General features: G+C 40.7%; 1 protein-coding gene across 1 annotated transcript in view; it reads left to right on the forward strand.

Annotated features, from left to right (window-relative positions):
* Positions 1-780: 780 nt before the first annotated feature.
* The window catches only part of SPTBN5 (spectrin, beta, non-erythrocytic 5), a gene marked incomplete at its 5' end in the record, with an annotated part of 88,946 nt that continues 62,689 nt past the window's right edge, over positions 781-27,037 (forward strand). The window contains 24 exon segments of the mRNA XM_010189148.1: positions 781-897; positions 1,692-1,849; positions 2,652-2,880; positions 5,657-6,288; positions 7,283-7,421; positions 8,863-9,095; positions 9,539-9,692; positions 10,585-10,785; positions 12,381-12,587; positions 13,765-13,956; positions 14,675-14,827; positions 15,394-15,524; positions 16,461-16,712; positions 17,114-17,401; positions 18,054-18,300; positions 19,173-19,312; positions 20,344-20,443; positions 21,110-21,280; positions 21,373-21,537; positions 22,318-22,544; positions 23,107-23,293; positions 24,563-24,763; positions 25,772-25,888; positions 26,515-26,678. Coding sequence (XP_010187450.1) covers positions 781-897; positions 1,692-1,849; positions 2,652-2,880; positions 5,657-6,288; positions 7,283-7,421; positions 8,863-9,095; positions 9,539-9,692; positions 10,585-10,785; positions 12,381-12,587; positions 13,765-13,956; positions 14,675-14,827; positions 15,394-15,524; positions 16,461-16,712; positions 17,114-17,401; positions 18,054-18,300; positions 19,173-19,312; positions 20,344-20,443; positions 21,110-21,280; positions 21,373-21,537; positions 22,318-22,544; positions 23,107-23,293; positions 24,563-24,763; positions 25,772-25,888; positions 26,515-26,678 — 4,805 coding nt within the window.

Consider the following 27,037-nt stretch of genomic DNA (forward strand, 5'->3'; position numbering starts at 1 on the left):
TTTTTTTTTTTTCCTTTTCTGATTCAAACTTTGAATTCCAAAGGAACAGAGGGGTTTCATAACAGTAGACATGGGAAAGTATATAATGTCTGGAACAAATGCAATACAGCGTGGGCCTCCAGCTGACACAATCTTCTTAAGAGTACATACCATGTAAGGCCCAGTGGTGTGAGCACATCCAGGCTCTGCCAGCTGGACCAGCCAACCATCACTTGCCACATGAGTCTGGCCTCCAGAGAGGGGATCATGCAGATAGCAGGAGCCAGAGTAGCATGCTCAAACTTTTAGAAGAGATATTGCCTTGCTGGCATGACTACAATCCTGCTTACTGCTCAAGGCAACCATGGCTTGTGTAGTAGGATGTCTGTACTGTTTGGTGAGCTCAAAACCTTTATCCTGATTAGCTGGCTGGAGACCAAACAGAGGAGATGGTCTCTGAGTTTGTCCTGCCATTGCTCCTTTGAAGGAAAGGAGCACTGAATTGTGTTTCTTTCCTCTCCTTAACCACCAGTTTTCAAAACCGTTATAGGAACTTAAAATCTTTGAGACCACCATCTCTTTGCCAGGCTTTTGCTGAAACTCATCTTTGGTGCACATGAGAGCTAGGGTGAGAACATGGGAGCTCAGAAGGTATCTAGACATAGGAAGAGATCACATAAAACCTACTTCCTTAAGGAAAGTCTGAATACCCTCTTCAATAACAGCTTGTTACACAGATATTGCCTCCAGTGAGCTGGACATGAGTACTTCTATACTGAATGGATATTGGTTTATTAGCAGGTACAAGTAAAAGTGATTGGTCCTGAGAATATCGTAGATGGTGACAGAACCTTAATCCTGGGACTTATCTGGATCATTATACTTCGATTTCAGATTTCGTCTATCAAACTTGATAAGGTAAAACAGTGTCTTTGTCTTTTTGTCTGATCAGAATATTTCAGAGGTCTTGTAGAGTTTCAGGTCAGCAAGGACCATTCTGATGAAGTTTCCCACCCATTTTGAGCATGCAATTCTTATATTGCCCAGTTACTCAGCTAGCAATTTCTAAAAAAAGGTTGAATCCATTTTACAGTTTTTCAAAGAGACAGAGAACAGTAACTTGGAGATAGCTAAGATAGTCATGTTCCTCACTCTTTTCCACAGACTCTTTACAGGCTTGTGACTCCAGAAAGAATTTATCTGACAGTAGTTCTCTCTAGATTTCAACTGCATGCTGCTCCTTTGCTGTTTCTCTGAAGAAAAAATTATTTTGAATATTATTTAACACGTAGTCTAAGTACGTGAAAGATAAGATCCTATAAAGTTATTATGAAATAAAAGTTAATAATTTCTAACATTAGACCAGGATACATTATATTTAGTTCCCAGCTAAGGAAGCAAATAAACTGAGCTTTGCTTTCCACTTGATTTCTACAAACCTTGCAGAAGGGAAACATTTAAAAACTTTTTAACGCCTGCATTTCACATTATAATTTCTGAGTTCATTCAGCTCTTTTTACTTTAATAGAAAACTTCCACTTTCATGTTAAATCATTCCTGGCAGATACAGTCTGAAAGTCATGACTTTGAGGGAATCTGTGAATAGGACAGAAGTAATTCATAGTTATCTTTGAGATCATAAGCATAAATCCACTTATTCTACTTCTATATATTGTTCACACCAATTATTCTTTTCCCTGCTCTCATCACAGGAAGAATTTGGGGGCAGAGCTGATGTTCTGTTTGCCAATGAAGCCTTACTACTCTGGTGTCAGCATAAAACTGCCAGCTATTCCAATGTGAATGTGAAGGACTTCTCCAAAAGCTGGAGTGATGGGCTGGCCTTCAACGCACTCATACATGCTCACAGGTATGATCTGATGGATCGGCTCAGGAGCAGTTGCTCATTGCTGTTTCTAGCTCCAACACAAGTTGAGCTGAAGACTCTCCTGTCTTAAATGGATATTCTCTCTCTGAAGAAGAAAGGACCAAAAGTTCCTGTTTGGTAGTTCTTTTTGTTGGACATAAAATCAGATTTCCAAGGGAGTATCACACATCTGAATAATGCTGCCCATTATTTGGTCTTACCCCCCTACTCATGTCTCATCGCTCTTTTTCAAAAGTTATTATTTTAGAGACTGGTTTTATTGTATAAACTTTGTGAGCATGTATACCTCCAGGTTCAATTGTAGCAGAGTAAGCAATCTCTCAGTCTCTTTCATTCTTCCTTGTTTGGTCCTTTGAAAATGTGTGGAGAAAACAGCCCAAGCCAGCAGAGAAACCACCAGGTAGAACCTTGAACATTTATTTTCTCATTAACCGTTCTGCTGCATCTTCTGGCAGGATACCATGTTGGGATCCTGCAACTTCCCCAGCTGGTAGACCACGTCCCTTTTCAGAATTGTCTCTCTAGCGAGCTTTGAAGAGGAGAAACAAGTGAAGGGCAGTGGTTTGCTGGGATTGGTACTTCAGTTTCATAAGGGACAATTCTCTTCCTGTTATGTAGGCAAGGGGTGATGCTCTTGAAGGAAGCTCAGGGTCAGACAGAGTAATTTCAGCATTAATTTCACATTCCTTAGTCTAATAAACAGTTTATGGTTTATAATCTGAAAGAACTTATGACAAACATAAATCTTTCTTCCCCTCCACGCCCTGTTCTTCTCCTTGCCCAGGCCTGATCTTATCCACTATAGCTCTCTGCGACAGGACCAGCCCATCAAAAACCTGAACAATGCCTTCGATGTTGCTGAGAAAGAGCTAGGAATCAGCAAACTCCTTGATGCTGAGGATGTGGCAGTACCCTACCCCGATGAGAGATCCATCATGACTTATGTGTCACTCTATTACCATTACTTCTCCAGAATGAAACAAGGCCAGACAATCCAAAAGCGCCTTACCAAAGTAAGTGCATTGCTGCCTTCAGAAGTTAGAAATTAAATATGTAAAGCTGAAGTTATGTTGGAAATGGCTGATTTTTTTTTTGTGCAAGCTCATCTTCAGGATCATTTGAACTGAATCAAATGGCACAACCATTTGAAAGACCTTTTATTATCACTTGAATCTTGAGAAGTTTCTGTAGACCTTCTGATGTCTGAAGTGGATTGCATTTATGTCACTGAAAAGGAATCCCTTTTTGACCTCACAGTTTCGGTTTGAGAGCTGGTATAGCTCCAAGGCAGCTGGAGATCTCAATGATCTTGGGAGGATTACTGCCAGGCAAAAGGAGACCTAGCCAACAATTTTCTGATTTAATAGGGAAGATGATCCATTATTTTATGAGGCTACTTGACTTTTTATTTCTTGTGAAAACCCTCATCCTTTCTTTCTAACTCCTTAGTCAGGTACAAAATGAAAATGAAAAAAAAAATTCTTTAAAAATGAAAGAGTGCTAAAGAAAGAGAAACACTCCTAGGTGAAAAAACCCAAACAAACAAAAAAATCCCAAACCCAACACCCAAACAAAGCTAATAGAGCTTTTTTTTCTTTTCTTCTCAGTTTTCACATATATTTTCTCTCACATACAATCATGAGTTATAATAAAAACTACTTCCATCCTATTGATGGAAAACTGAAGGAAATTTGTGGTTGTTCCACTGAAGACCACTTTCCTTAGGGAGAATTTATTTTCTACCTTCAGAATAATCTGTTCTGATTTTGTCAAAGATACAAAACAAATAGCCTGCAGAAAAATAGCCCGCATGGATCCTACATGAACATCTGGCATCAGAAAACTGCCTGTGCAGTTGAGAGGGGCAATATATTGCTTTAATGGAAGGCACAAAAATCCAAGCTAAGAGTCCCATGGTGATAAGGTGAAAAGCTTTTGCAAAGCAGGCTTTTCTCAGCTAACAAAGTGGTCTGGAACAAGAACAAGATGATCCCAAAGCATGTATGAGTAACAGTGGTGTTCTCTGGCGAGAAGCATTAGATGGGAGCTGGACCTGGAATTCAGTCAAGCAAAGATAGGGCATCACTGAGGAGAGTGAGCAGTAGGATTTGACTGGTCTACACATGAGTCTCTGGATTTTGGCCAGGAGACGTTAATTTTCCTTCTGATAAAACTGAAATAGTCCTTGCACCAAGCATGTATTAGAGGAACTATAAGAATCAAATAGGCCATAACTTTTGTACTATAGGGAAAAAAAACAGAAAGGGTATTTCTGACCCTGTCCTTTTTCAGTAGTCGTTCTCCGCTGTTTTTTCCATTTTGTATAGGTATATTTACTCTTTCTCTTCTCTCTGTCTCTCCTCTTACCTGCTTCTTTTTCTCTCTTTGCCTGCTTTTTCCTGTCTTCCTGTATTTCTGGCACACAAACATTCTGAAAGAGAATGAAACAGATTATATTCTCTTCGTGTCCTTAGTCCCCTCAGATAGGCAGCTCTGAATTTACTAAGAGGATTGAGGAAGGAATCCTGAATGTGTCAAGGAAGCCTTTGAGTTCAGACTAAGTGTGTGACCAGGATGGCAGAGAGAATCAGCTTGAGGAGGTAAATCTCCTTTCTGCCTCCCATATGAGGTGACCATGCATTTGCTAGGATCTTTCAGCGAGAACTGGGTACGATGGCAGAAAATACAGAAGGGAGCCCTGATGTCACGGGCTGCTTTTCCCGCACTAAAGGTCGGTGCTGTTTTACTCCTCTTCCAACACTGTGACACTTATTCACTGCCAAGTGTGCTTTCTGGTAGGTAAAAGCAGATTACCACTTGCAGAGACTGGGTCTTTGCTCAGTGCCATGTCCTTTACTAATCTGCCCAGCAGTCGCGCTCGGGGGAGTGGTGGAGGGAGACCACATCGTTCAGCACTAAACCTGACATCTGCAGGAGGGCTGCTAAGTTAGGATGGGGAAAAAATGTAATGTAAAGTAAAAAGACAAAGATGGAAAAAAGGTAAAATGGAAAGAAAGGATGATTTCATTTTAACCCTTTTGATTTCATTATGGATGTCATTTGAAAGGTTTGCTCCAGTGTTTACCTGAACTTGAAATAAAGGCAGGTCAGACCACAAATGAAACAGACATATGTCCTGGACTTGGAAAATCAGTATTGAATCAGAGTTAACACCCTTACCAGGCATTCTCTAATAAAAAACCAGCTCCAACAGAAGAGACTGAGAAGGGGCTGTTTGATCACAGTTTGCTGTGGACATGTGAGAGAGCCAGGATCTTGTCAGATGGTCTCCTACAGCGTAAGGTCGTGAAGCTAAGAGGGTTTAATTGCACGTTAGATGTGATAAAATTGTTTTGGTTTTAGGAATGAGAATGAGGAAAAAAATTGGTTTTTTTCCATTGTGAAACAAAATATCTGAGCCCTCAGTTTTAGATTCTTGCTTTCTAGTCAACCTGCACAGGAATTCCTGAGAGACTCCACATGCATGCTGTTTATTCCAAAATTAACCTTCTCTTAAATAAAAACTGAAATGACACATTAAATAATATTTATTTATCTGTGATTTATGGAAGGTTATTTTAGGATTTCACCTGGCCTCAGATGTGACAGTTATCACCACATTGGTATAAAAATGTGGGGACTGTGAGAACTTGCTTGCTAAATACTCTTCCTAATGCATATTCAACTATTTGAATCCTAAGCTTGGTTTATGAAAATATTGTTTTCTGTTCACCCACCTTGCTTCATTCTTCTTCTTATGTGACTTGTAACTTCATCTTCCCATCACAGATCGTGTTCTTCCTGAAGGAGATAGATGACTTGAAGCTTCTATATGAGCAGATGGTCTCTGACCTCCTGAAATGGATTAAACAGAAGGTGATGGAACTGGATGACCGTCATTTCCCCAACTCTCTTCAGGAAATGTGGCTGCTTATGGCCAACTTCAAGACCTTCCGCACTGTGGAGAAACCCCCTAAATATCAAGAGAAGGGCATGATTGAAGCTCATCTTTTCAACATCAGGACCAAGCAGAGAGCTAACAACCAACGACCATACTTGCCCCCAGAGGGGAGGATGCTGCAGGATGTGGAAAAGCACTGGATTATCCTGGAAAAGGCAGAGCACAACCGAGGAAAAGCGCTGCAGAAGGAGATGCTGAGGCTAGAAAGGCTGGAACAGCTAGCCCAGAGGTTCCTGAAGAAGGCAGCCTTGCGTGAGTCCTACTTGGAAGACATGAGGAAGGTGATTGGGAAGCAGGACTTCTGGCCGGAGAGCGCAGACAGGATGGAGGCTGCTAGTAAGAAGCTGGAAGCCATTGTGGCAGATGTACTCCCCAGAAGGGAACGCTTCATGGCTTTGGACGAAATGGCCACAGTCATCAGCCAGGAGAACTATCACGGCAAAGATCAAATTGTGAAGAAGTGAGTGATGGTCATGAGGCTGCATGGTGGTGTAGGTTGAAATTAGCTGAACTTCTGTCGTATGGTGGAAGAAAATGAATTGTAGCTGTGAATCATAGCTCTGCTCCTCGTGAGTGGGACTGGCAGGAATTTCTTCTATCTGTGAGCAGTTTCCGCAGATAAGACAAATGCTTCATCCCCTTTAATTTTTTTTCTTGAATGATCAAACCCTCAGACTGGTTTCTGGTGAAAAATAGTTTTAAGATATTTTTCATTATATATGAAAATACTTGTTCTGCCAGAAATCCTATCTTCTATCAAACTGCTTAGAGGGGTACATTTTTGTCCAAATCAATGTATTCATTTTTCACTGTGTAGTCTGGGGACATACAGATTAGTTAAGGCACAAAGTTTTCTCAGATTGACTCCAGTTTTGGGCAAATCTTGAGAAGTGATGACTTCTCTGGTTATCAATAAAACCTAATTTGGGAATGGCTCAGAATGCCATATATATAACGTCTCTTGTGGTATTTCAGTGCTTTTCTAGGCTCAGACAAAATCAGAAAACTGTGGGATAACTAAGAAAAACAGTTACAAAGGAGTAAACCAACCTCTTTATGAGATCAAACTGTGACTCCTGCTATGGTTTAGGTTATTTTTATTTTTTTTACTTTAGGCAGCCATTTAAAGACCACTTCTTTTTTTCCAAGCCTTTCTGTTGTATCAGATGAAAGCAATGTGGAATGTTAGATGTGAGGATCCATAAAAAAACAATGGCTACGTTTAAAAAGTCAATGACAGTTGATGTGCTACTCAAAACTCCTCCCCATAATCACACTAATGAGATAACAACATTGCTTTTACCTGTTTTATGTTCATGGCCTTTTCTCTAGCAATAGTGTTTAAGAGATCTGTGTGTTCATTTAGTTCCTCTAAGGCTGCAAGCACTGAGAATCTCCCAGTGCTGCCCGAAGTCTTTGGTCCAAATTGGTCATTTCTTTCCCCTCCTTTGTAGGCAAAACAGCATTTCAAAGCAATGGCAGGATCTTTTGGATCAGCTGCAGAGACGACAACACTCCCTGGGTACAATGCAGGAAATTCTGGGCCTCCTGAGGGATATTGATGCCATTACAGAGGAGCTGAAAGAGCTGCAGGTACTGAGCCCTCTCCACCGACACACAGCTCACACTGCTACCAGTGTATGTCCCTAAAAATCTCTCAGGTTCTAGGGATTGCCTGGTGCCAACAGAAAATAAGTCTGTCAGCTTTTGCTTAGCATTTTTCCTTAAATGCCTAACTGTGCATTGCAGGTAATTTACATGAGAAAAAACAGACTTTGCTACTACAGCTCTCCCTAATCAGAAAACGAGATATGGTATTACAGGGAGTGCACTACAGGCTCAAGTTATGTAGTAAAATAGAGATGGGAAATAATCTCACCTAAATTTAGAAGTGTAAAAGCAAAAGTGGAATAAAACAGCCTCCTGTTCCCATTCCATGTAATTCTTCTGAATTACCTTCTGAATTATCTCCAGTGATCATACAGGTGGGAACTACCTCAGGCATATGTCTGGCTTTCAGGTATCTAAGCTTGTGAGAGAGAAAAGTTCTCCTGCAAGTGCACAGTGATTGCTGTTAACAAGAATGTCCAGGTGTTACCAGTGTCAGAGCCCATAGTCTTCTCTGTAGCATAGGAAATAACTAGTTTCATATTGATTTTGTAATGGCAGGATGTATATATACATCCTTTGGTGTTTCCTTGTCTTATTTAAAGACAGAAAAGTCCTTATGACTACGGGTTGCCTTGTACCTAAGTTGAAAGAGTCACCAGACTACATGAAGCTGTGAATTTCAAATTAAGATGAGAGCTATCTGTAAGTTATGAATCTTCCTGTCCTAGTGTTAAGTTAGCAAAGAACCTATTGGTAATTATTTCCTAATGGTAATAATCATGATAGCCTGATGATAAGGGAGAAGATTGCTAAGGAAAGATATCCTACAAGAGGATTGATAATTGTATCCATTGATAGAATTAGAGAGAAGACTGCCTTTCAAGCACTTGGTAACTTCATCAGACACTAATTAAATACTATGAAGTATTTCTTTTCATTATTTAGATAGCAAAGGCAAGTAAGTTTCTCAAACCAAAAAAAAAACCCAAACCCAAACCATTGCAGTCAAAAGATACCATAAAATGGGATCTTGTCAAATTCTCCAGATACAGACTGTGAATCAATCTGCCCACAGATGGGTCTATAGCAAAGGGCTGCTCCTTGTGCCCACAAATTCTGAAACCTTCAATGCTTAATCAATAGGTTACTCACACAATTTAGATGTGAAAATAGATGCTTCTTTGAAGAGATCATTACTTACACTGGAGTAGATAGACACTCTGGATTGTTGACATTAGCTTATGAAATGGTAAGAAAGGTCTGACTCCTCTAATTAGGCAGCTTTTTCACTTTACCTATCTGACATCATTCTTTTAAATGTAGAAATTATGACAGTCAACAGGAACCTTTCAGCTGATTTCTTTGTGCTGAGTCCTTGGATGCCCTCTCTGCCAATGCCTTTTGTTTCTCACTCTGTTTGCAGGTGCTAGTGAATTCCCAGGACTATGGGAAGCAGCTCCTGGAAGTAGTAGATTTGCTGCAGAAGCACAACTTGGTTGACTCGCAGATCTCTTCGTATGATGATAGATTGACACACATCACCCAGAGGACAGCCGAAATCAGCAAGGACAGCACAGTTAAACCAGAAGTGCTTTATGCAAAGGTTCAGATGCTTCGTCAGCTGTATCAGAACCTTATAGCTCTGAGCAAGTCACGGTAGGGCTGTGCTTATGGCTCTGTTCTTCCTGATTACGATGGTCTACCACTCCCTTAATCAGACAACACAGCTCCCAAATTTGAAATTTGTCATTTCTCCACTTACAAAGACATAACACAAGCAAATTGAGTGTCTTCATTACAGCAGGCTGAAAGACATCACTCATTCTCATTGCTAAAGAATAGCTTCATTCTCAGCATTTATTTTGACTTGCTTTATGTCAAGACCGAATACCACGTGGTTATTGCCTCCTTTCCTAGAGGAAGAGAGAAATGTAATCTCATTTCCTTTGTCTTCTTCCATAAATAAATTAATATATGACATAAAAGGAGATACAGGCATTCAGATGTTGGATTTTCTATATTCTTCTTCAATTATACTACTGTTGTCTCCACGGGATTGTAATTCTGACTGAGATATACTGTTTGTTTCTCTGATTCAGCAAATCCCAGCTAGAAGAGGCTCTGAAGCTTTTTGAATTCTTCCGTGACTGCAAAGAGGAAGAATCATGGATCTCTGAGAAATGGAAGCTAGCAAGAACGACAACGTTGGGAAAAGACGTCAGCCAGATTACAGCCTCCATTCAGAAGCACAAGGTATCTTACTTTGTTGCTGGGGTCTTCTCTTTGTATTACAGCAAGATTTTAGACCATCTGTGTCCTTTAATTCAGTCAGTGTAGCACTTATAAGAAAGCTGTCAAACCAATCATTATCTCAAGTGTCATGACCAGTGTCTGGAATTTTTTTGAAATGTACAGGTTAGAGATTTTTCCCCGAGAGGGAAAGGAAAGGGTAGAGAAGGAATACGCTTCATACTGGACTAGAAGTGTGACTTCTAGTGAAGATACTGGGTGTTGTATTAGCTCACTTTGGATGGGAGGGGAAAAAAAGGTTGCTAGTTTTTGTTTTTCCTGCTCACCAAGAGAGATGTGGAGAAAAAGAAAGAGAGGGTGGGGAAAAAAAAGACACATACCAGCAGGCAGGATGTCTAATATTGTGTGAGCTTACAAATCTGTTACCACTTCCCCTAAGAGCTTGCTGTGGGCTAATATCAGCAGTTTAGCTAGATGAGCTACTGCATTCTTACGGCAAAGAATCGTTGCAAACAAGTGAAGAGACCTGTGGACATGAGAACTTGCATGACAAATCTGAAACAGGAACAACTTCTGTAATTTTAATATATATTTGTGTGCATCTTTTGGTGCTTCTGGAAGGCATATGCCAGCTGTAGTGGTGAACGACAGACAAGTATCTCCTTCAGAGATGACTGCACAACAAACCTCATTCACATCGAAGGCAAAAAGTAGGGACAGTCACTTGGGTGTGGGGAGCCAAGAGGCAATCATCTCAGGGTACGGGGGAAAGTCATAGGCATGGATAAGACACAGGGCTCTTCTAAACATGTATTACAGGAGCGGAGAATAGGACTCCCACTTTCCCCTCAGCTGAGGGAGTGAGTTGTGCTCACATCTCCCATCCTTTTGCTAGGCTCTCGAAGCAGAGTGCAACTCCCACAGGGCTGTATGTGCAGATGTGATGAAGAGGGGCTGGGAGCTGAGCCAGAAGAACCCCACGCGCCAGGAGGACATTCTGAAGCAGACAGACCACCTCCAGAAGTTGTGGCAGCAGCTCCAAGACGAGGTGGCTGATCGCAAAAGCCGCCTGCAGGCAGCAGCTCTCATTAAACAGGTCAGCATGGCTCCACTGTGGTGTGTGGTATGGGGTACATGGATGTGGTTTAGTTCTGCCCCATGCCCCTGCATGTAGGGCAACAGTGGCAGGAAGCCTTCAGGTGTCAGTCTTCAAAAAGATCTCCAGCAGCTCAGCCTCATCCTTCCAGCAAGCCAGCTAGGCAGGTGATTTGAATGGCTGGAAGATGTCCCAGTTAAAAACTGAGACCATGGAAATAGCTCGCATAACACAACTGATGCAGTCTTTTATGAGGGTAGGATCTGAGTAGCTGTGTGACGCTTTTCTGACAAAAAAAACCTCAAACCAATGAGAAAACAAACACGCCATAAGTTCATGGATTGACCATGAACTTCCTAAAGTCTGGGAAACTTTTGCCCCTGCCATTCTGACCTACGCAGATCTTTTACTCATACAAACATTAACGCATCTGCAGATAAAGAGCTTTTAAAAATCAGCATTCATAAATCACATAACAGTACCTCAAGTGTTCTTCTTATTGTCCCTTTCCTACATTTTTCCTCAATTTGTTGTTCCCATGAGACACTTGAACAAAACACTCGAACAGCTTTGCTCTTGACAAAGTCTAAATTCTCTCATCTGTCTAGTAAGTTTAATATCACAGAATCACAGAATATTAAGAGTTGATAGGGACCTCAAAAGATCAGGAACACCTAGAGTAGGTCATGCATAAACGCGTCCAGGCGGGTTTTGAATGTCTGCAGAGAAGGAGACTCCACAGCCTCTCTGGGCAGCCTGGGCCATGCTCTGGCACCCTCGCAGTGAAAAAGTTTTTCCTCATGTTCAGGTTGAACCTCCTGTGCTCCAGCTTGGGACCATTGCCCCTTGTCCTGCCATTGGACATCACAGAGCAGAGCCTGGCTCCTTCCTCCTGACACTGCCCTTTATAAATTTATAAACATGAATGAGGTCATCCCTCAGTCTCCTGTTCTCCAAGCTCAAGAGCCCCAGCTCCCTCAGCCGCTCCTCATAAGGGAGACGCTCCACTCAAACACCATTATTATGGTGTTTCAGTTTTTTCTTTTTTCATCACTAGTATGGGTCTTCTTTTTTTCAGTTGTACCTTTATTTTCTACCTCAAAATATTGTTTAGTTGGGTTGTTTCTTTTCTACAACCATAGCCAGGCAGACTGCAAATTATGGAAAAAAGAAGATAGCTTTTGTTGTAGTATGAGTTTGTTTTTCATTGTTGGACTACCACTTAGAACCTTTATAAAACATCTGTTGGAATTACATAGTATCTACCAACACCATACTTTTTTTAGTTCCTTTCACTGCTGCTATTAAAAACCGTAAAACACCATAGGAGTTTTTAAAGAGTTATAGGGGCAATCCTTGAATCTATTTACTCACTGCAGTTCTGTGAATTACCTCTGCTTGATGCTGTCATGAAATACATCAAGGATTTAAAGCTCTAGAGCTACCTTACTCACAGCTTTCACAACACCTACAACTAACCTAATAGCTACAGTTCTAATGGAATTTCTGCCTTATTCATTATTTTCAAGGGAGAGAGGAGTTTGGTGTGATATTTACAGTATGAAACCCATCATTTTCTTCTGTATTCCTTCCAGTACTTTGCTGACATCAATGAAGCAAATTCATGGTTGCGAGAAAGGCAGCCCCTTCTGGCCAGCAGGGACTATGGAAAAGATGAATCAAGTGCTGAAGCACTGTTACACCGTCACTTGCGCCTGGAAAAGGAGATTGCAGCCTACTCCTCTGAGATGAGACGCCTGAAGGAACAGGCAGAAACTGCAGCAGAGCAAGCTCCAGCTGCAGTAAGTAGATGAGAGATTGTATCGTATTTTGCTGAAGAATGTAAATGAAATGGGTTTTAATTATGTAAAATATTTTGATTTTGCCGGAATAGAATATTCCAAATGACCTAAACAAGATTTTTTTAAAATTATTATTTCAGAAGAAATTTTTAATTATAATTGAAGCAAATTTCTAGATGACTAAGAAGTTCATTGGGTTTTCATAGCCCACCTAGCTAGTGTTCTGTGAAATGCTAGAGATATGCTTATCTATAGTAGTTCCCTTTTCCAGTCCTTACAAATCCTTGCTCCCTTTTTATTCTCATAACAGTATTCATTTCAATCAGCTTTAAAAAGCAGACATTTAATTGAAATGAATTTTTTAGTTAAAATTATGAATTTTTTTCTGCACTCTAATGTAGTGATGAACCATCCCACAGCTCCTGGAACAACTCTCACCATCTCAGGATGGCTGTTTAAGACACATGGGATGAAGATGCCACTCTTTTTCACTGACTAGAAAGGCAGCTTTTGACTTGACACCACCTAATTTGACAGCAAAAGTCAGGGGAGATGAATTATATATTTCATAGCTTGCATCTTTCAGACTTCTGTGATCATTCAACGTGTAGTCAAATCGACTCAAGAGCTATGAACACCACTTTGGGTCTTTCCTTTACCTCATCATTTCAACATTATTTTTTATTATAGCAAAAACTGTATTGCTTTGCTATTAAACATGAAAAAGCACGTGGCAAAATGGTCTCATTGTGAAAAGACAAGCATTTCTTCCCTAGGGCACAGGCTTTGAAACTGCAAATGTTCAGGTACTAAAACATCACCACAGATACAACTGTAAGCACTGTAGATTCCTTAGTTTGTTGGCAATTTTCAAAGTTAAAAAAAAAGAAAAACAAACAAACTTGATGTGGCCACAAAATGAGAATTTTCAGTGAATATTTTTAAATGGACTTAATGACACAACTCCTTTAGCAAAACTAAATAATTTTTCAGTTATTTGGTTCATTCTTTCAGAATAAAACAAAGCAAACAGATACAAATAAATACTGGAAATGTTTTGTTTCAAGGGTCATAATGTTGTGATTTGAACTATCAAGTCTAGATTTTCCTTCCATGTGAAATTTTTAATCAAGTTAGAAATATTCATCCACTGATTATGTTAAATTTTGTTTAACAGATGGTGAAGACAGAAGTCCCAAATGACTTAAATCAAAAGTCAACTAAGCTACCATTCAGTCGAACCTGGGCAACATATGAAACTGCATTTCCTGGAACCTCCAGTGCAGATGTTGATTTTCTTCCAGAAAATATCTGGAAGACCCAAGACGAAATAGATTCACTTTATGAAAATCTGCAAAGCATGGCTGAGGTATAGTATCCGCTCCAATGCTTCGTGCCTCACAAAAATAACTTAATCCAAAGCAATGCAAGAGGAGGCTAAGTGCTGTTCTGGCTTCTGCTTTTCAGTTTCACAATGTGCCTCAGTCCTGTAAGGTCCTATGGGACTTCAAGACTTGAGATTATAATTGGTGTTTTGTATCAAAACACATTTATATTTGCAAACTTCTCATTTACATTCTAGTCTTTTTACATTACGAAAAGTGGATTCTTTTGTGTAATCTTTTTGTTTGTTTGCTTTCTCCCTAATATTTCCTTGTTGCAGCTCCTAAATCTTTGGTCTGTCTTACCCAGTGCCAAAGAAATAAACAACTGTAATCTGCAATCTCCATTTATTACTTTTCACTCTCACCTGCCACAATCCTGCCCTAAAGACCAGCAAAATTATGTTGTATGGGTCTGTTACATACTCCTGAAATTACTGTGGTAAATCTTCAGTCAGCAGTAGAACAGGCCTTGCTGCCTGTCAGGGGCTGAGCACTCTCTGCTTCTCTTAGCCTTTTAAACCACTGTTGCTTTGGGAATAAGTATTGTGATCTTAAGGTAACACAGTCTGTTCTCTTTGAGCAGTGTCTGGCAAAACTCCTAAGCTACCACCTGTGTATTGTAGTTTCAATGCAAGGATTTTTTTTTTCTTCCAACAGCAAGGAGTTATTACAGCAATACTTAAGTTTTCATCTATTTTACAGGACAGAAAAAAGGCTCTGGAGGAGATGATTGGATATTACCACTTCTGTAGCTCTTGTGAAGAATTTCAGTCATGGATGAAAGATAAAGAGAACATTTTCCGGACTCTCCAGCCTCAAGCAGACAATGTAGAGGTCATGCAGCAGAAATACCAGGTACCCTTTTCTCCTGCTCACAGGTGACACCTTTTAAATCAGAATAACCTTAGGAGAATAGATAAAGTTGACAAATGGAGTTCTGGGAGTCTTCTCATTCATTTCAACTTGGAGTTGTGCATAGATCAGGTATTTCTCTTGTATAAACTATGCCAAGCTTGTTGAAGCTGATGTAATTATGTCCCTTTAACTTCTCCTGTGGATGTGGAATACTGTACAGGTATCATGGTAAAAAAGGATTATTTTTCTGGTTTATCTTATGTCATCTGAAGAAAAATGCCAAATTAATTTAAAAAATCCTGCAGCGTATCCCAGGGAATAAAAATCCTGCAAGTGCATCCCAGGAGAGTGGGACATACATGCATAGGTATAATGTGCACACCAGGGGAGGTCAGAAGAGCTATAGGGGAACTATGTGTGCAGGTGTGTATGGTGTCAGCAGACAAGTAAATGGAGAAACCAGCTGTGAAAGTGGGAGATGAGTGGATATGATGGGCTATTGAGAACTGTGTCCACAGAAATGGAAAACCTTCAAGTTCTACATTCTTGTGTCTTTTCTATTTTAGAGCTTCTTAATGGAACTGGCTGCAGGCAAAGACCAGCTGGGAGATATTGAAAACTTAGCAGTTAAATATGGAAAGATCAGTCCAAACAAATATTCTGAGATCCAGATTTGGCTGGAAGAGATCTACAGCAGGTAAAGATGCTACTGATAAAACAGCGGATTGTCTCATGAGGGCAGTTGGAGAGCTGGCCTTTCATGGCTGACCTAGACTAGACTGAGAGAATACCTGGCCAATAGGTTTTAACACCCAGAATTGGCCTGAGGGGAGGTTTTCACATGTGGCTGTGGCCAGGGCTGGGCCTTGCAGCCAGGGCCTGTCCCACCAGCCCGGGCAAGCAGGGGGACAGCCCGACTAGTCTGTGGTGAGGGGGCAGGGCTGTGGCAGCCTGGCAACCTGTCCCCACTGTCACCAGAGGGAAGGGTCAGCCCTGAGCTGCACTGGCTCTAGCCTGGCCCTGAGCCTGGTGTCATGCCTCCAGGACAGGGGGGTACATCTAGGCCCCAGACACTGAGATATTTAAGCTGCAGCAATTCATGTATGTGCGTTAAAGTACAACATGTATCCACCCACAAGTGACAGTGATGGATTCAGAGCACTTCTGTCTGTATTGTGCTGCAGCAGCTGATTTGGTGACTGAAACATCAGGGTGAGGGTGCCCTTCACAAATATTGTCACCTCTTTTATTCACCACATATGTTTAGTACTTGTTGTGTACATACTCCTGGCACCATGCCACCCATCTGGAACTGAGAGGCATGAACAGGTCCTGATTTTGACCACTGTTGTTTATTTGCATAGTGTCCAGTGTGTTCTGGTCACATGAGCAGGGTCTCCTCGCTTGAGATGGCACCAAGATGAACTTTGAGGCTGTGGAGAAACCGATAGTATACACCCCCTCAGTCTATTTAAGTCCTGATAAAATCTTTATACAAGCCTTTTTCTGAATAGAAAAAGGATAAAGCTCATGTATAACAAAGGCTATACACTGAATCTACCCTCTAGGTGAAGGCAAGTTTTGGGGTAGTGGCTGAGGTTAAATGCAAGTAATTGGGTTATTTCTCTCCAAGGTGGGAACGCATGGAAATTCTGAAGGAGGAGAAAGGCTCTGAGCTCATTGGAGTGGCGGATGTGAGGACGTTTCTTCAGGACTGTCAGAGCATAGGAGTACTACTGCAAGACAAGATGGTCCAGCTCAGGGAATTGGAACCAGGGAACTCATCTGCTGGGCTGGAGTCAGACAAACGCAAACTTTCTACAGTTTTAAGAGAGGTCCTGGTGATAGAGAGGAAAATTGAATACTTGAGAAGTGTCGCAAAATCGTAAGGAACCTGCTTTTTTTTCCATACTCTTTGCTAGCTCTCTAAGATCATGTTGTAAATTATGGCTATAAAGAGAATGAGCAGCTTGCGAAGTTTCTCTTGAAGTTTCTTTGACAACCTGAGGAACTTGACTTGCCTGCTGGATTAAGATTATCTCCCTTGAGTATGGCTGGGTGATTGGTGAAGTGATTGCTTCCAGACTTCACTGTTGTAGGAGAATAAATATCACAGAATTGTTTGTGGCTCTAATAAATGACCTCTACTAATGGGAGTTACTTCCACTGACTTTCTTTTTAATGGAAATGTAAATATCCAAATCCATTCATTTTAAAAAGTATTGGTTCAAGCTTTAAATGCCTGAAGTGTTCATCCAATTGAATGTATTTTATTTCCTGTTGTAGAATTAAGGACACCAACCCTGCAGAGAGCAGGGCCATCACTGAGCAGGTGGAGAACATGGAGAGGCTTCTGGCAAAGCTCAAGCTGGAGATCCAGAAGAAGCAGGACATTTTGCAGCTGAGCCAAAATCAACAGTCCTTCCTGCAAGACAGCCGCAGGCTTCTGCTATGGGCAGAAGGCATTCAGGAGAAACTGAGCAGTGAAGAAATGGGTGTGGATGTGGCATCTGCAGAGCAATTGCTGAAGGAACATCAGGACCTGCTGAAAGAAATTAGGTCTCAGAAAGAAAGGTAGAGAGATGCTATCAGGGTGGGCAGAGTGGGGTGGTATGACAGCATTACTGCAAAGATGAAATTTGTCTATCATGTACATAAATTGTGTATGAAAGTGATGCCAAGAATTTATTCAATTTATTACTCTTATTGTCAAAGGGAGACTGTGGAACACAAAATCCAGGTAGCTTTTGCGTACTATCCTGATGGCTGCTGGAGGGAGAAGAAGGAGCTGTATGTTTGGAGTAGTATACCACAAACTCTCCTAACACTCAGATAGTGCCATCTGCAGTTTATTTCAGTTCCCCTAGTCCTTCACTTCTCAGGCCTTATGCTTCCAGTTGTCATCATCTTCAGTTGTCGTTGTGCTTTCACTGTTCTGAAGTTCCAGAGACCGAGTTGGCCTTCCTCTCCCTTTTAATGGGAAAGCCTGCTTGTATGGGCTTTCAGTCCAAATGGGGAAATCTCACCTACTGTCTCCAGCATGTATCCCTGAGCAACCAACCAACTGTACTTTCTAGTGCACAAACATGGCTAGCAGGAAAAGAGTGAGAGGGAGGGAGGGAAGCTTAATATGTAGGCACTGCCAAGAGAGTAAAGAGCTGTGATGAAAGTGTATTCATATTCCCTCATGCAGTGAGGTCTCACTTTTCTTTTTGACTCTGGGAAGATTTATGCAGCTGGAAGAGCTAGGACGCAAAGTAATCCACGAACAACCCAGTAATAGCAGGACCGTAGATGTCCAGCAGTCCATGGAGAGGCTTGCTGAGAAGAGCAAAAAGCTGGAGAACATGTGGGAACAGCGACGTAAAAAGCTGCAGGACGGCCTGGAATTGCAGAAGTTCAATAGGGAGGGAGACCGTATCAATGCAGCCCTCTCTGGCCATGAGGCCTTTCTCCGGGGGAATGACCTTGGGGTATGTAGAGCAGCCAATTTTGTTTTCTCCTACTTTGTCTCCTCATCCAGGGTGTAGCAACAATTTTCTTAATTCGATTAGTTTCCTCATTCTTATGGTCATGGCATTTTGATACTTGGAAACTAGACTTTCAGGTCCTTATTAATGTTCTTATGTTCTTACTCACCTTAGTGAGAATGAAGCTCATTGTTTCTCAAAACATTGCTTTAAAAAACCAGCTGGAGTTGTGATTTGTTCCTGTATATGTACATATCAGATGATTTATATACAGTTGACTCATTGTTTGGTGGCTAACCATTAAAAAAAGGTTTCAGCTTGAACATAACTAGTATTTTTTTGGTGAAGTAAAAACCTGACTTTTAAAAAATAAAGCTTTTTCTTTTCATTGAGTATTTTAAGAACATGAAAGTAAATTAAAGGAAAAAAACAAATGCAGACAATAGTCACAACATCAGTGCAGGAAGAGATTGTGGCATCTCACCATGTCTTATATGTTCAGCTGAAACTGAAAATATACCTTTTTTGATGCTTTTGTGTCAACTAAGTGGAATCAAGTTTTACTTAGTTATGGGCTTTCGTATTGCATGTCCCCAGATAAGCCAAAGTGCTGGTATAAATTCAAAATACAGATTTTCTTAAAAGGTAAAAATGGAACCATAGTGGAAACATAAAACAGAGGAACCAGATATAATACAAAACTAAACACCTACTGCTTGGCTGTAGCCCTGAACATCCTTAGGCACGTACAAAACACACACTATGTCCCCTACGTGAAAGAGAAGGGGAAAATAAGGACCTAATTTTTTTTCCTTACTGCAGCAACAACATACGACCAAGAAAAAACTTGATCAAATTTTCTTCCTTAAATGCAGGACCATGTAGATGCTGTTCGAAACCTGCTGAAGCAACATCAGGAATTTGAACAACTCCTGATGGCACTGAAGAGACGAGTTGAAGCACTTAATGAAAATGGGGTGAACCTGATAGAGAACAGACACTTTGCATCTCACATGTGAGTTCAAACTCCTTCCTTTTTTATTTAGCTTTAATAAACAATGCAGTGCAATTGGGGTGAGATGAGAAACTTTCTCTGAGCCAGAATTTAGTTGACCTCCAAGCTGTGATCTGCTGGATGAGAGGATTACAAGGGGTTTTTTTTAAAAAAACATACAAATTTCCTGTGCTCTCAGTGCAAATAAGCAAAATGCTTTAGGTTAAAAGTGAGAGGAGAACAAAGGTTGTTGGGGTTTTTTTTCCTGTGCTCTCACTGCAAATAAGCAAAATGCTTTAGGTTAAAAGTGACATTTGACAGAAAGCTAGAGTAATTTGCTTTGTGTCATAAATTACATATAGCGTTAAAACTTCTTCAGTGTAAAGCCATTAAATGCCTACATAAAAACAGATTTTCCTACATTTATCAGTATCGTGTATTAGAACTAATGTTTGCTGTTAAAAAGTTGCAGAAGACTTCAGAAGGAACGAGCTCATCAGGAGCGGCTCCTTCATGTTTTTGTCAAAGCTGAACTATCATCTGTAATTCCTTTACTGTTCTAGAGCCAGTAAGAGGGCCTCAGCATAAGCAAGAATTAGAAATACAGGGATAGAATGGACCTCTTGGGTCAAAAAGACAATGTTTGTGTCATCACAAGTGATAACGTCTTGAAAATTCCCTTCACAAAATTATAAAACTGTTCTTAACACCTGATTTCTTGCCAGCACTACTACCATTAGAAGGCCATTCCAGAGCCTCGTTGCACTTACATCACTGAGAAAATTAGTAGTTACGGTGGAATATTTTGGAAAGAGAAAGGTCTAAGTGTTTTAGTCAAACATACATGACTGCAGTTCACTAATGTAATACAGCCATACTAAAGGAAAATCCAGAGCAGCTGTCAAGCAATAGCATGGTCATGGGATAGGGGCATATGTCCCTTCATATTGTCAGTAGAGGTGTTGAACTCGATTCCATTTATAACATAGTCATGACTACAAGGGAAACCAATATGACTAGTATTTAATTGGATTTTCTGTTTGTCCTGATAGTATTGAAGAGAGAATGGTCACTCTCCATCGAAGATGGGAGCGGCTGATACAAAGCAACACTGAGAGAAAACAGAGATTGTTGGATTCCCTACAGCTGCAGGTAAAAGGACTGATACTGCAGATTTGGTCAGGCACGTGTGAAGTAATTGTATCCTTTGCCTTAATATGGGACAAATCTCAAATTGCTGAGCATTCCTACTGCAGTTCACTTTCTCTTTGGCTACGAGACAAAGAAGTTCACTTTCTAGAGAGCAGGTGATGCACTGATGATAAATCTTACAAAGCCATAACCATAGCAAAATACCAAAACAAACAGGGAAGTATTGATTGAAAAATATCAACAGAATGTTGTCTACTGGGTAAACTTACTCTGCTCATTTCTTGGTTTTGTTCTGGGCCTTAATAATTTGGCACAGTTTCTTGTGGAAACTGTACTTTTGGCACCAAATTTAGCTTCCAGTGCTGAGATACAAAGTTATACTAGAGGACTGGACCACTTGTGGTTAAAGTAGTCTGTCAAAAATGCTGACCTTCACTGAAAATTAAATGCAACATATTAGTAAATGTGGTAAAAAAGGGACAAAGATATATACTTTGAGGACTTAAAAACACATCAATGGTTCAAGACCATACCTCCTCAATTAAGAGTGTTGATTATGTAGAACAACTTTTATGTGATCAGGGCTTAATCCTGGCAGCAAGGATGCACTGCAAACCCACACAGAATCAGAAGTTAAATCAATTTAATCCTGTTTGTTTCTTTAAGGAGTTTAATCGTGATGCTGCTGAACTTTTGATATGGATGGAAGAGAAGTACAAGATTGCATCAGATGAATCCTATCGTGATCCAACAAATGTTCTACGCAAACTAAAGTGGCACGAGGCTGCTGAGAAGGAAATGATGGCTAATGAGGAGCACTTTGCAACACTGATAAAGGTGAAGGCAGTTTTGGAGCTAAGTCTTCCACTTTGTCCCAAACTTCACAGATGCTGCTCTGCTCAAAAAGTTGATGTGCTGTGTTTCTCCAGAAAGGAAATCAACTGATTCAAGACAACCATTATGCTGCAGTTTCTATCCAGGAGAAGATGTCAGAGCTTCAAAAGAAGTGGAAGGAATTGTATGGCAAGATGATAGAGCGAGGTGACAAGCTGAGACAAGCTGGGCAGCAGGAACAGCTCATGGAACTGCTCCAGGTCAGGAGGTGGTGGGGAACAGAGTGGGGAAAATGGCCTAGGAGCCTGGTTGCTCTATTGTGTAGTCTTCACCAAAAAAAGAGCAGAATAGTGTATTTTATATCCAGATATATCTGGATCCAGATAATAGTGTATTTTAAGGTGTCTATTTTGTCTACAGTCTCAGGAGAGAAAACCCAATATAACACTGACCAAGCTCACTCCAAAGCTATGAGCAGGATAACAGCGCTAGCACAGCACCAAAGCTGTTGAGCTCAGGCTCAGCACTTCGCCTGTGTGGCCATCCTGTACTAGGAAAACAAACAAAACTGCATGGGTCGATGCTGTGCAAACATAACTGCCTGCTTGGAGTTGGTTCGGGGGTTGGAGGTATGGCATGGTATTAAGTGCAGCATCATCCAGGCAAATTGTGTAAGAGGAGCACTGTGCTGTGAAGCTGTTTTGATACCAGTATGTCATGGAACTGTTGTTGTGTTGTAGCTACAACCTGAAGCCTGTGAAGATTTTTTTAAATTTTTTTTGTATTATGTCACTGAAGATAATTCAAAGAGGCTGTTTATAATTATGTGCTTTAGTGTCTCAGAGAGAACAGTACTCCAAAGCAGTGTGCAAAATGAGATATTCCCAGGAGATTCCTCTAGAGACACCTGGCCATCATGTTAACAAGAAAGCATATATGGATTTAAAAATTGTATCCAAGAAGCTGCTGTGGGAGAGGCTGAGTGAAGGGAAAGGATGCTGAAATGTCAGTATGAGTGTGCCATAATCTTTTCCTGGCAGGACGCTAAAAAGAAGATAGAGAAAATTGAGAAAGTTCTTCAGGAATCGGAGACGGGCCATGATTTACGCTCCAGCCGTGATCTACTCAAGCAGCACAGACAGTTGGAAAATGAGACGCGTGTGCTGGCAGAAAAAATGAACTCTATTGTATCACATGCAAGGAAAATGGCCACCAATCACTTTGACTCCCAGAGGATTCTGGATGAAACACAGAAATATCTGAAAAGGTGAGGCATCGTTCTCTTTTTGTCTCCACTCCTTGTGACAAATAGCAATTTTTGTTCTATGTTCTAGCTAATGTCTTGTGGTTGATTAAATTTAACCCATATTTAGGAATTATTTTTTCTCCCAGTTGTACCACAACTGTGCTTTGATCTTCACCTACACAGCTGCCTGTTGGCCCTTTATTACAGGACCTTGGTCCTTGCCTGCTGTACTCTTCCTCTAGTCCTTTGCTTGTCCATAGACCATCACTGCTTTCTAAGAGGTGTACTGATCCAGCATTCAATGGTGACTAGTTCCTTAAAGCATTACAGGACAATCCTAGAGCTTCAAAAGTGTAAATCATTTTTACTCTGCTTACGTTTAGTGTTATCATATAAGTCTACTTGCCAAAAGTAGCTTTCTGGAGAAGGGATTCTTCTATGTGCAGCCAGCACTAACCACGGAAATCTAATTGCAAAAAGTGTCCGTTGTTTTCTAATTTTCACAGTGATATCATAGCCCAATTCCCTTGGCAGAATCAGGATAAAGCTTTGCTTTAACATCTATTTAATGGATGTCCCTTAGGTTTGAGTCTTTGCAAGCACCTCTTGATGAGAGGCATAAGTTGCTGGAAGCTGCAGTGGATCTCTATGAGTTCTACCATTACCATGACATGGAACTGAACTGGATTAATGAGCGATTGCCTATTGCCCATTCCACCAACTGTGGGAAGTCTTTGGATGTGGCTCAAAGCCTGTTGCAAAAACACAAGGTAAGTCCTTTAATCTAATGTATTATAGCATGATGGTAAATAGCATTTCACCTCAGCCTGCAAACAAGCACCTGCACTGTTCTCCTTTACCTTCATGAAGCTTATTGCAAGCAAAATGTATTGCCACGCTTTCAATGAGTACATTCACTGTTTCCAGCACTAGCCCAGCTAAAATGGTTCCAGTGGATAAAGACAAGTCAGCAATGTGGTGGTGATTTTCAGAGCAAACGTTAAATTCATGTGGAAAGTACAAAATTCGTCATCTTTTGCAGTATTGTTATTCTGAGAAATTTTGTAGCTCTTCCTGTTAAAAGTGGATGAAAAGCTAGTGTACCTCACACTAAATAGAAAAAAAAGAGGGTTTTTTGCTTTGTGAGTTGATCTGGGTTGAATATTTTGACTGTTATACGCTCATCTCATTTTAGTTCTCTGCTTACTGTTTCATTATACATGTAGTCTTGAGGTATGTGCATGCTAAATTTTCTAGGAGGGCATATGATAGCCGTTTCATGTTTATTTTATTTCTGCACAGCTTGTTAAATGGTTTGAACACCACGGTGAATATATTTATAAAGACAGATTAACACTGTTTTCTGGAGAGTTTGATTTTTTGTAGCAGTTCCTCACAGCCAGAGGAACACCTCAGAGCTGCCCTGCAACGCAGGCAACACTGGATTTTGCAGCACCTGCATTGCAAAACCTTAGAGAAAGGCTGTAAGACCAGTGAGGAGGCTTTATGGAGCAGGAGTCTAATGGTTTTCATGGTACTGTTCACAGTGTTTCTCTTCCCATTATCCTACAGCCCATTCATATTTTGGTGATATTTTATTTTCCCATCAGCAGCTCAACACTCTTCTGAATCCCCCAGCTTTGTGTCTCATCCCTTGTCCTGCTCCATTTCCCAAACCTCCCTGACTGCTGGGCAGGGGAGGGGGAGGTGCATGGTAAGGAGAAGGGGTAAAACCAGGCCAGAGCACCAGGCTGAGGACTTTGGTGAGTAAAGCTGAGAGTGTAGGAAAAAAACTGCCACCTTTCAGTTTCTTGGCTCCTCCCTCAATGTCTGCACCAAAAGCAGATTATTATACAAGCAGGGCTGGGACTGGTGGCTGAGGCTGCAGCTGTTGTAGAAACAGACAGTCCTTGTGTCCAGTGGCTATACTCTGCCCACCATCACCAGTTGCCAGTTTTGCTTAGGACTAGGAGCACATAGAATTTTTGTCCTCACGTACCCCTCCTTTATTCCTATTTTTTCTTTTCTCTCATTCCCAGGAACTGCAGGCAGAAGTGAATGCCCACAAACAGCAAGTCCAGCGGGTCCTGGATAAAGGAAAGACAATGGTTGTAGGCCAGCACCCATCAGCTCAGAAAATAAGTGAGAAATGCCAGGAGCTTGTGACTGCCTGGCAGGGCTTGGAGAAAGCCTGTGAGGAAAGAATGAAGCAGCTGCAGCACTCAGTTGGCTTCCAAGAGGTACAAATTACAGCAAAGTGCTTACATAGTAGCTTCTTCAGACAAACAAGACAACCAACACTTTAAAGTGAATAACAAAACAGCTTTGCTGGATCTGGTGTATTCACTTCAGTTGTTTGAGACTGGACTCTGGGAATGGAGAGCTGGGTTGTATAGCTGAATGTAGCTCCCAGTCTAGAGCTGTTGCTCTAGAGGATTGCCTTTGACTCTGTACCCATCCCTTATAGCTGTGTGTAGAACACATTTCTCCTCGTAGGAGCTCCTTTCTCAGTATCTTTATACAGCCTCAGGCTTTGATTTAAGTCATACAATGGATCCTGAACTGGCCCTTCATACTGGAGAATTATGACAAGGATGTCAGAAAAGAACAGATCTCTTGTGTTGTCCAATCTTTATTCCAGGCAACAAAATGATACTGAGAAACTGATAATTCTCTTGTTATTCAGTTAATGTGCAGTTTTGTAGACATAAACAGCATTTGCACAGAGTTCACAGGCCCCTAAGTATGTTGTCTGGTGAATTTGATCATCTGGCTCTTATTTCCTCCATCTATAAAAACATACTAATGTCCATACTAATAGGCTTTATGAAGCCTGGTATTTATAGGTGATTTGAACTTCTCAGGAAGAAGGAGAAATATCACACTGATACTATACAGTTAGCCCCTACCCTTAGTGAATAACATAAAGGAAGAGTCAAGTAAGGACAGTGATGTTAAGAAAGAAAAGTGAGACAACTTGAAACAGTGCCAGAGCTTTGCTGCCCAGAGAAGACCTTAGTTATCCCACACTGCAGTCTTGCATCTGTGGGCTTCTTCACCTTCATATGATTTGACAGAACAGTGTGGAATAGTAGTTCTTGGATTAAATATTCTTTATTTGTTATTTAATAAAACATCACAGTAAATCCTACAGTGCACCCACCATGTAGCATTCATGATGTCAAAAACTGACATGAGTATTTTGAAAGCTGAGGTAGAAACTAATTTGCTTTCTCTCTAACTGATAGTTTTTAATGAATACTTCAGACCTGGAGGCTTGGATAGCAGAAAAACGTCCACTTGTGACAAGCAAGGAGTATGGTAAGGATGAAGATGGAACACTGAAACTCCTCAAGAAACATAAGGTATTTCTCTGCATGAATTCTATACAGCGCTTGATCTTCTAGTCTGTCTGCAGTTGTAAAATGTTCTGTCTCATTGGTACTTAAGTGTCCAGCCATCTACAAGAATCTTCACACTGATGTATGTCTACATGTGAACAGACTGATAGAAGAGATCAATGCAGCTTACTAACATGGTTGGAAAAAATATAGTTTGGGGGAAAAGAAGAATGATGAATATTCTCATCTTTTTTTGTAAGGCCAAAACTGTCTGTGATCTGATACCTGTTTTTCAGTCTCAACAGATGCATGCAGAAGCCTGATTTTATTATTTTTATTTTTTTTTAGAATCAAAGATATAGGTACAGTGTAATTCCAGGAATAATTTTCGCTGCCTAATAATACATCAGGATTTTCTAATTTTCTTTATTCACCTATTTATTTGAATTTACACTTTAAAATGTTGCTAGATAGTGACACTGGTATAGTCTTTGATATACAAGATTGATAAAGTCATGGAAATGTCACATGCTTCCAGAAAGTTTTTCTCCTCTTTTAACGTCTCAATGACTATACCGTAGACTGCTGCAAAAGTTGAAACAGTGGATGTCTTGGACAACTGGATCTCAATCTACTCTTTTCTCTTCCAGGCACTGGAGCATGAGATTGCCATTTACCAAGATCTGATGAAAGAACTGAGTGAAAGTGCCCAAACTCTTCCTCTTGTGGGCTCCATCCAGTATGTTGAGGTTGATGCACCAAGAGAACAAGTTCATTCAAGACTCCAGGAGTTGCAGGAACTAGCTGCAGCAAGGTATAAACTAGAACTGCCCCTTGGATCCTCGATTTGATTCAGAGTTACCAGTTCCAGTTACCTCACTGGAATTTAGATCATATCCGTTATCTCCTCTTTTCTCAATTGTATTTAGGAAATTGCTTGTTTCTGTATTAGAATTCTATGAACATATGAGCTTTTCATTATTGCTGAGCAAGAACCCTACATTTTATTCAGGGAATTTTGCTACATATTAAAGATTTGAAGTCCCCAAATCTCCTCTTTACCCTTCATCATCCTCCTTTAAAGTGACCGAGATGCTGGATTCTGCCTTGCCTTTGTGGTATTTGGAATCTGCTATCAAAAGGGAAAAACTATTTTTAAAATATTTCCTTAAT

The sequence above is a fragment of the Mesitornis unicolor genome, unplaced genomic scaffold, assembly GCF_000695765.1.
Source record: "Mesitornis unicolor isolate BGI_N332 unplaced genomic scaffold, ASM69576v1 scaffold5267, whole genome shotgun sequence".
Taxonomy (NCBI): Eukaryota; Metazoa; Chordata; class Aves; order Mesitornithiformes; family Mesitornithidae; genus Mesitornis; species Mesitornis unicolor.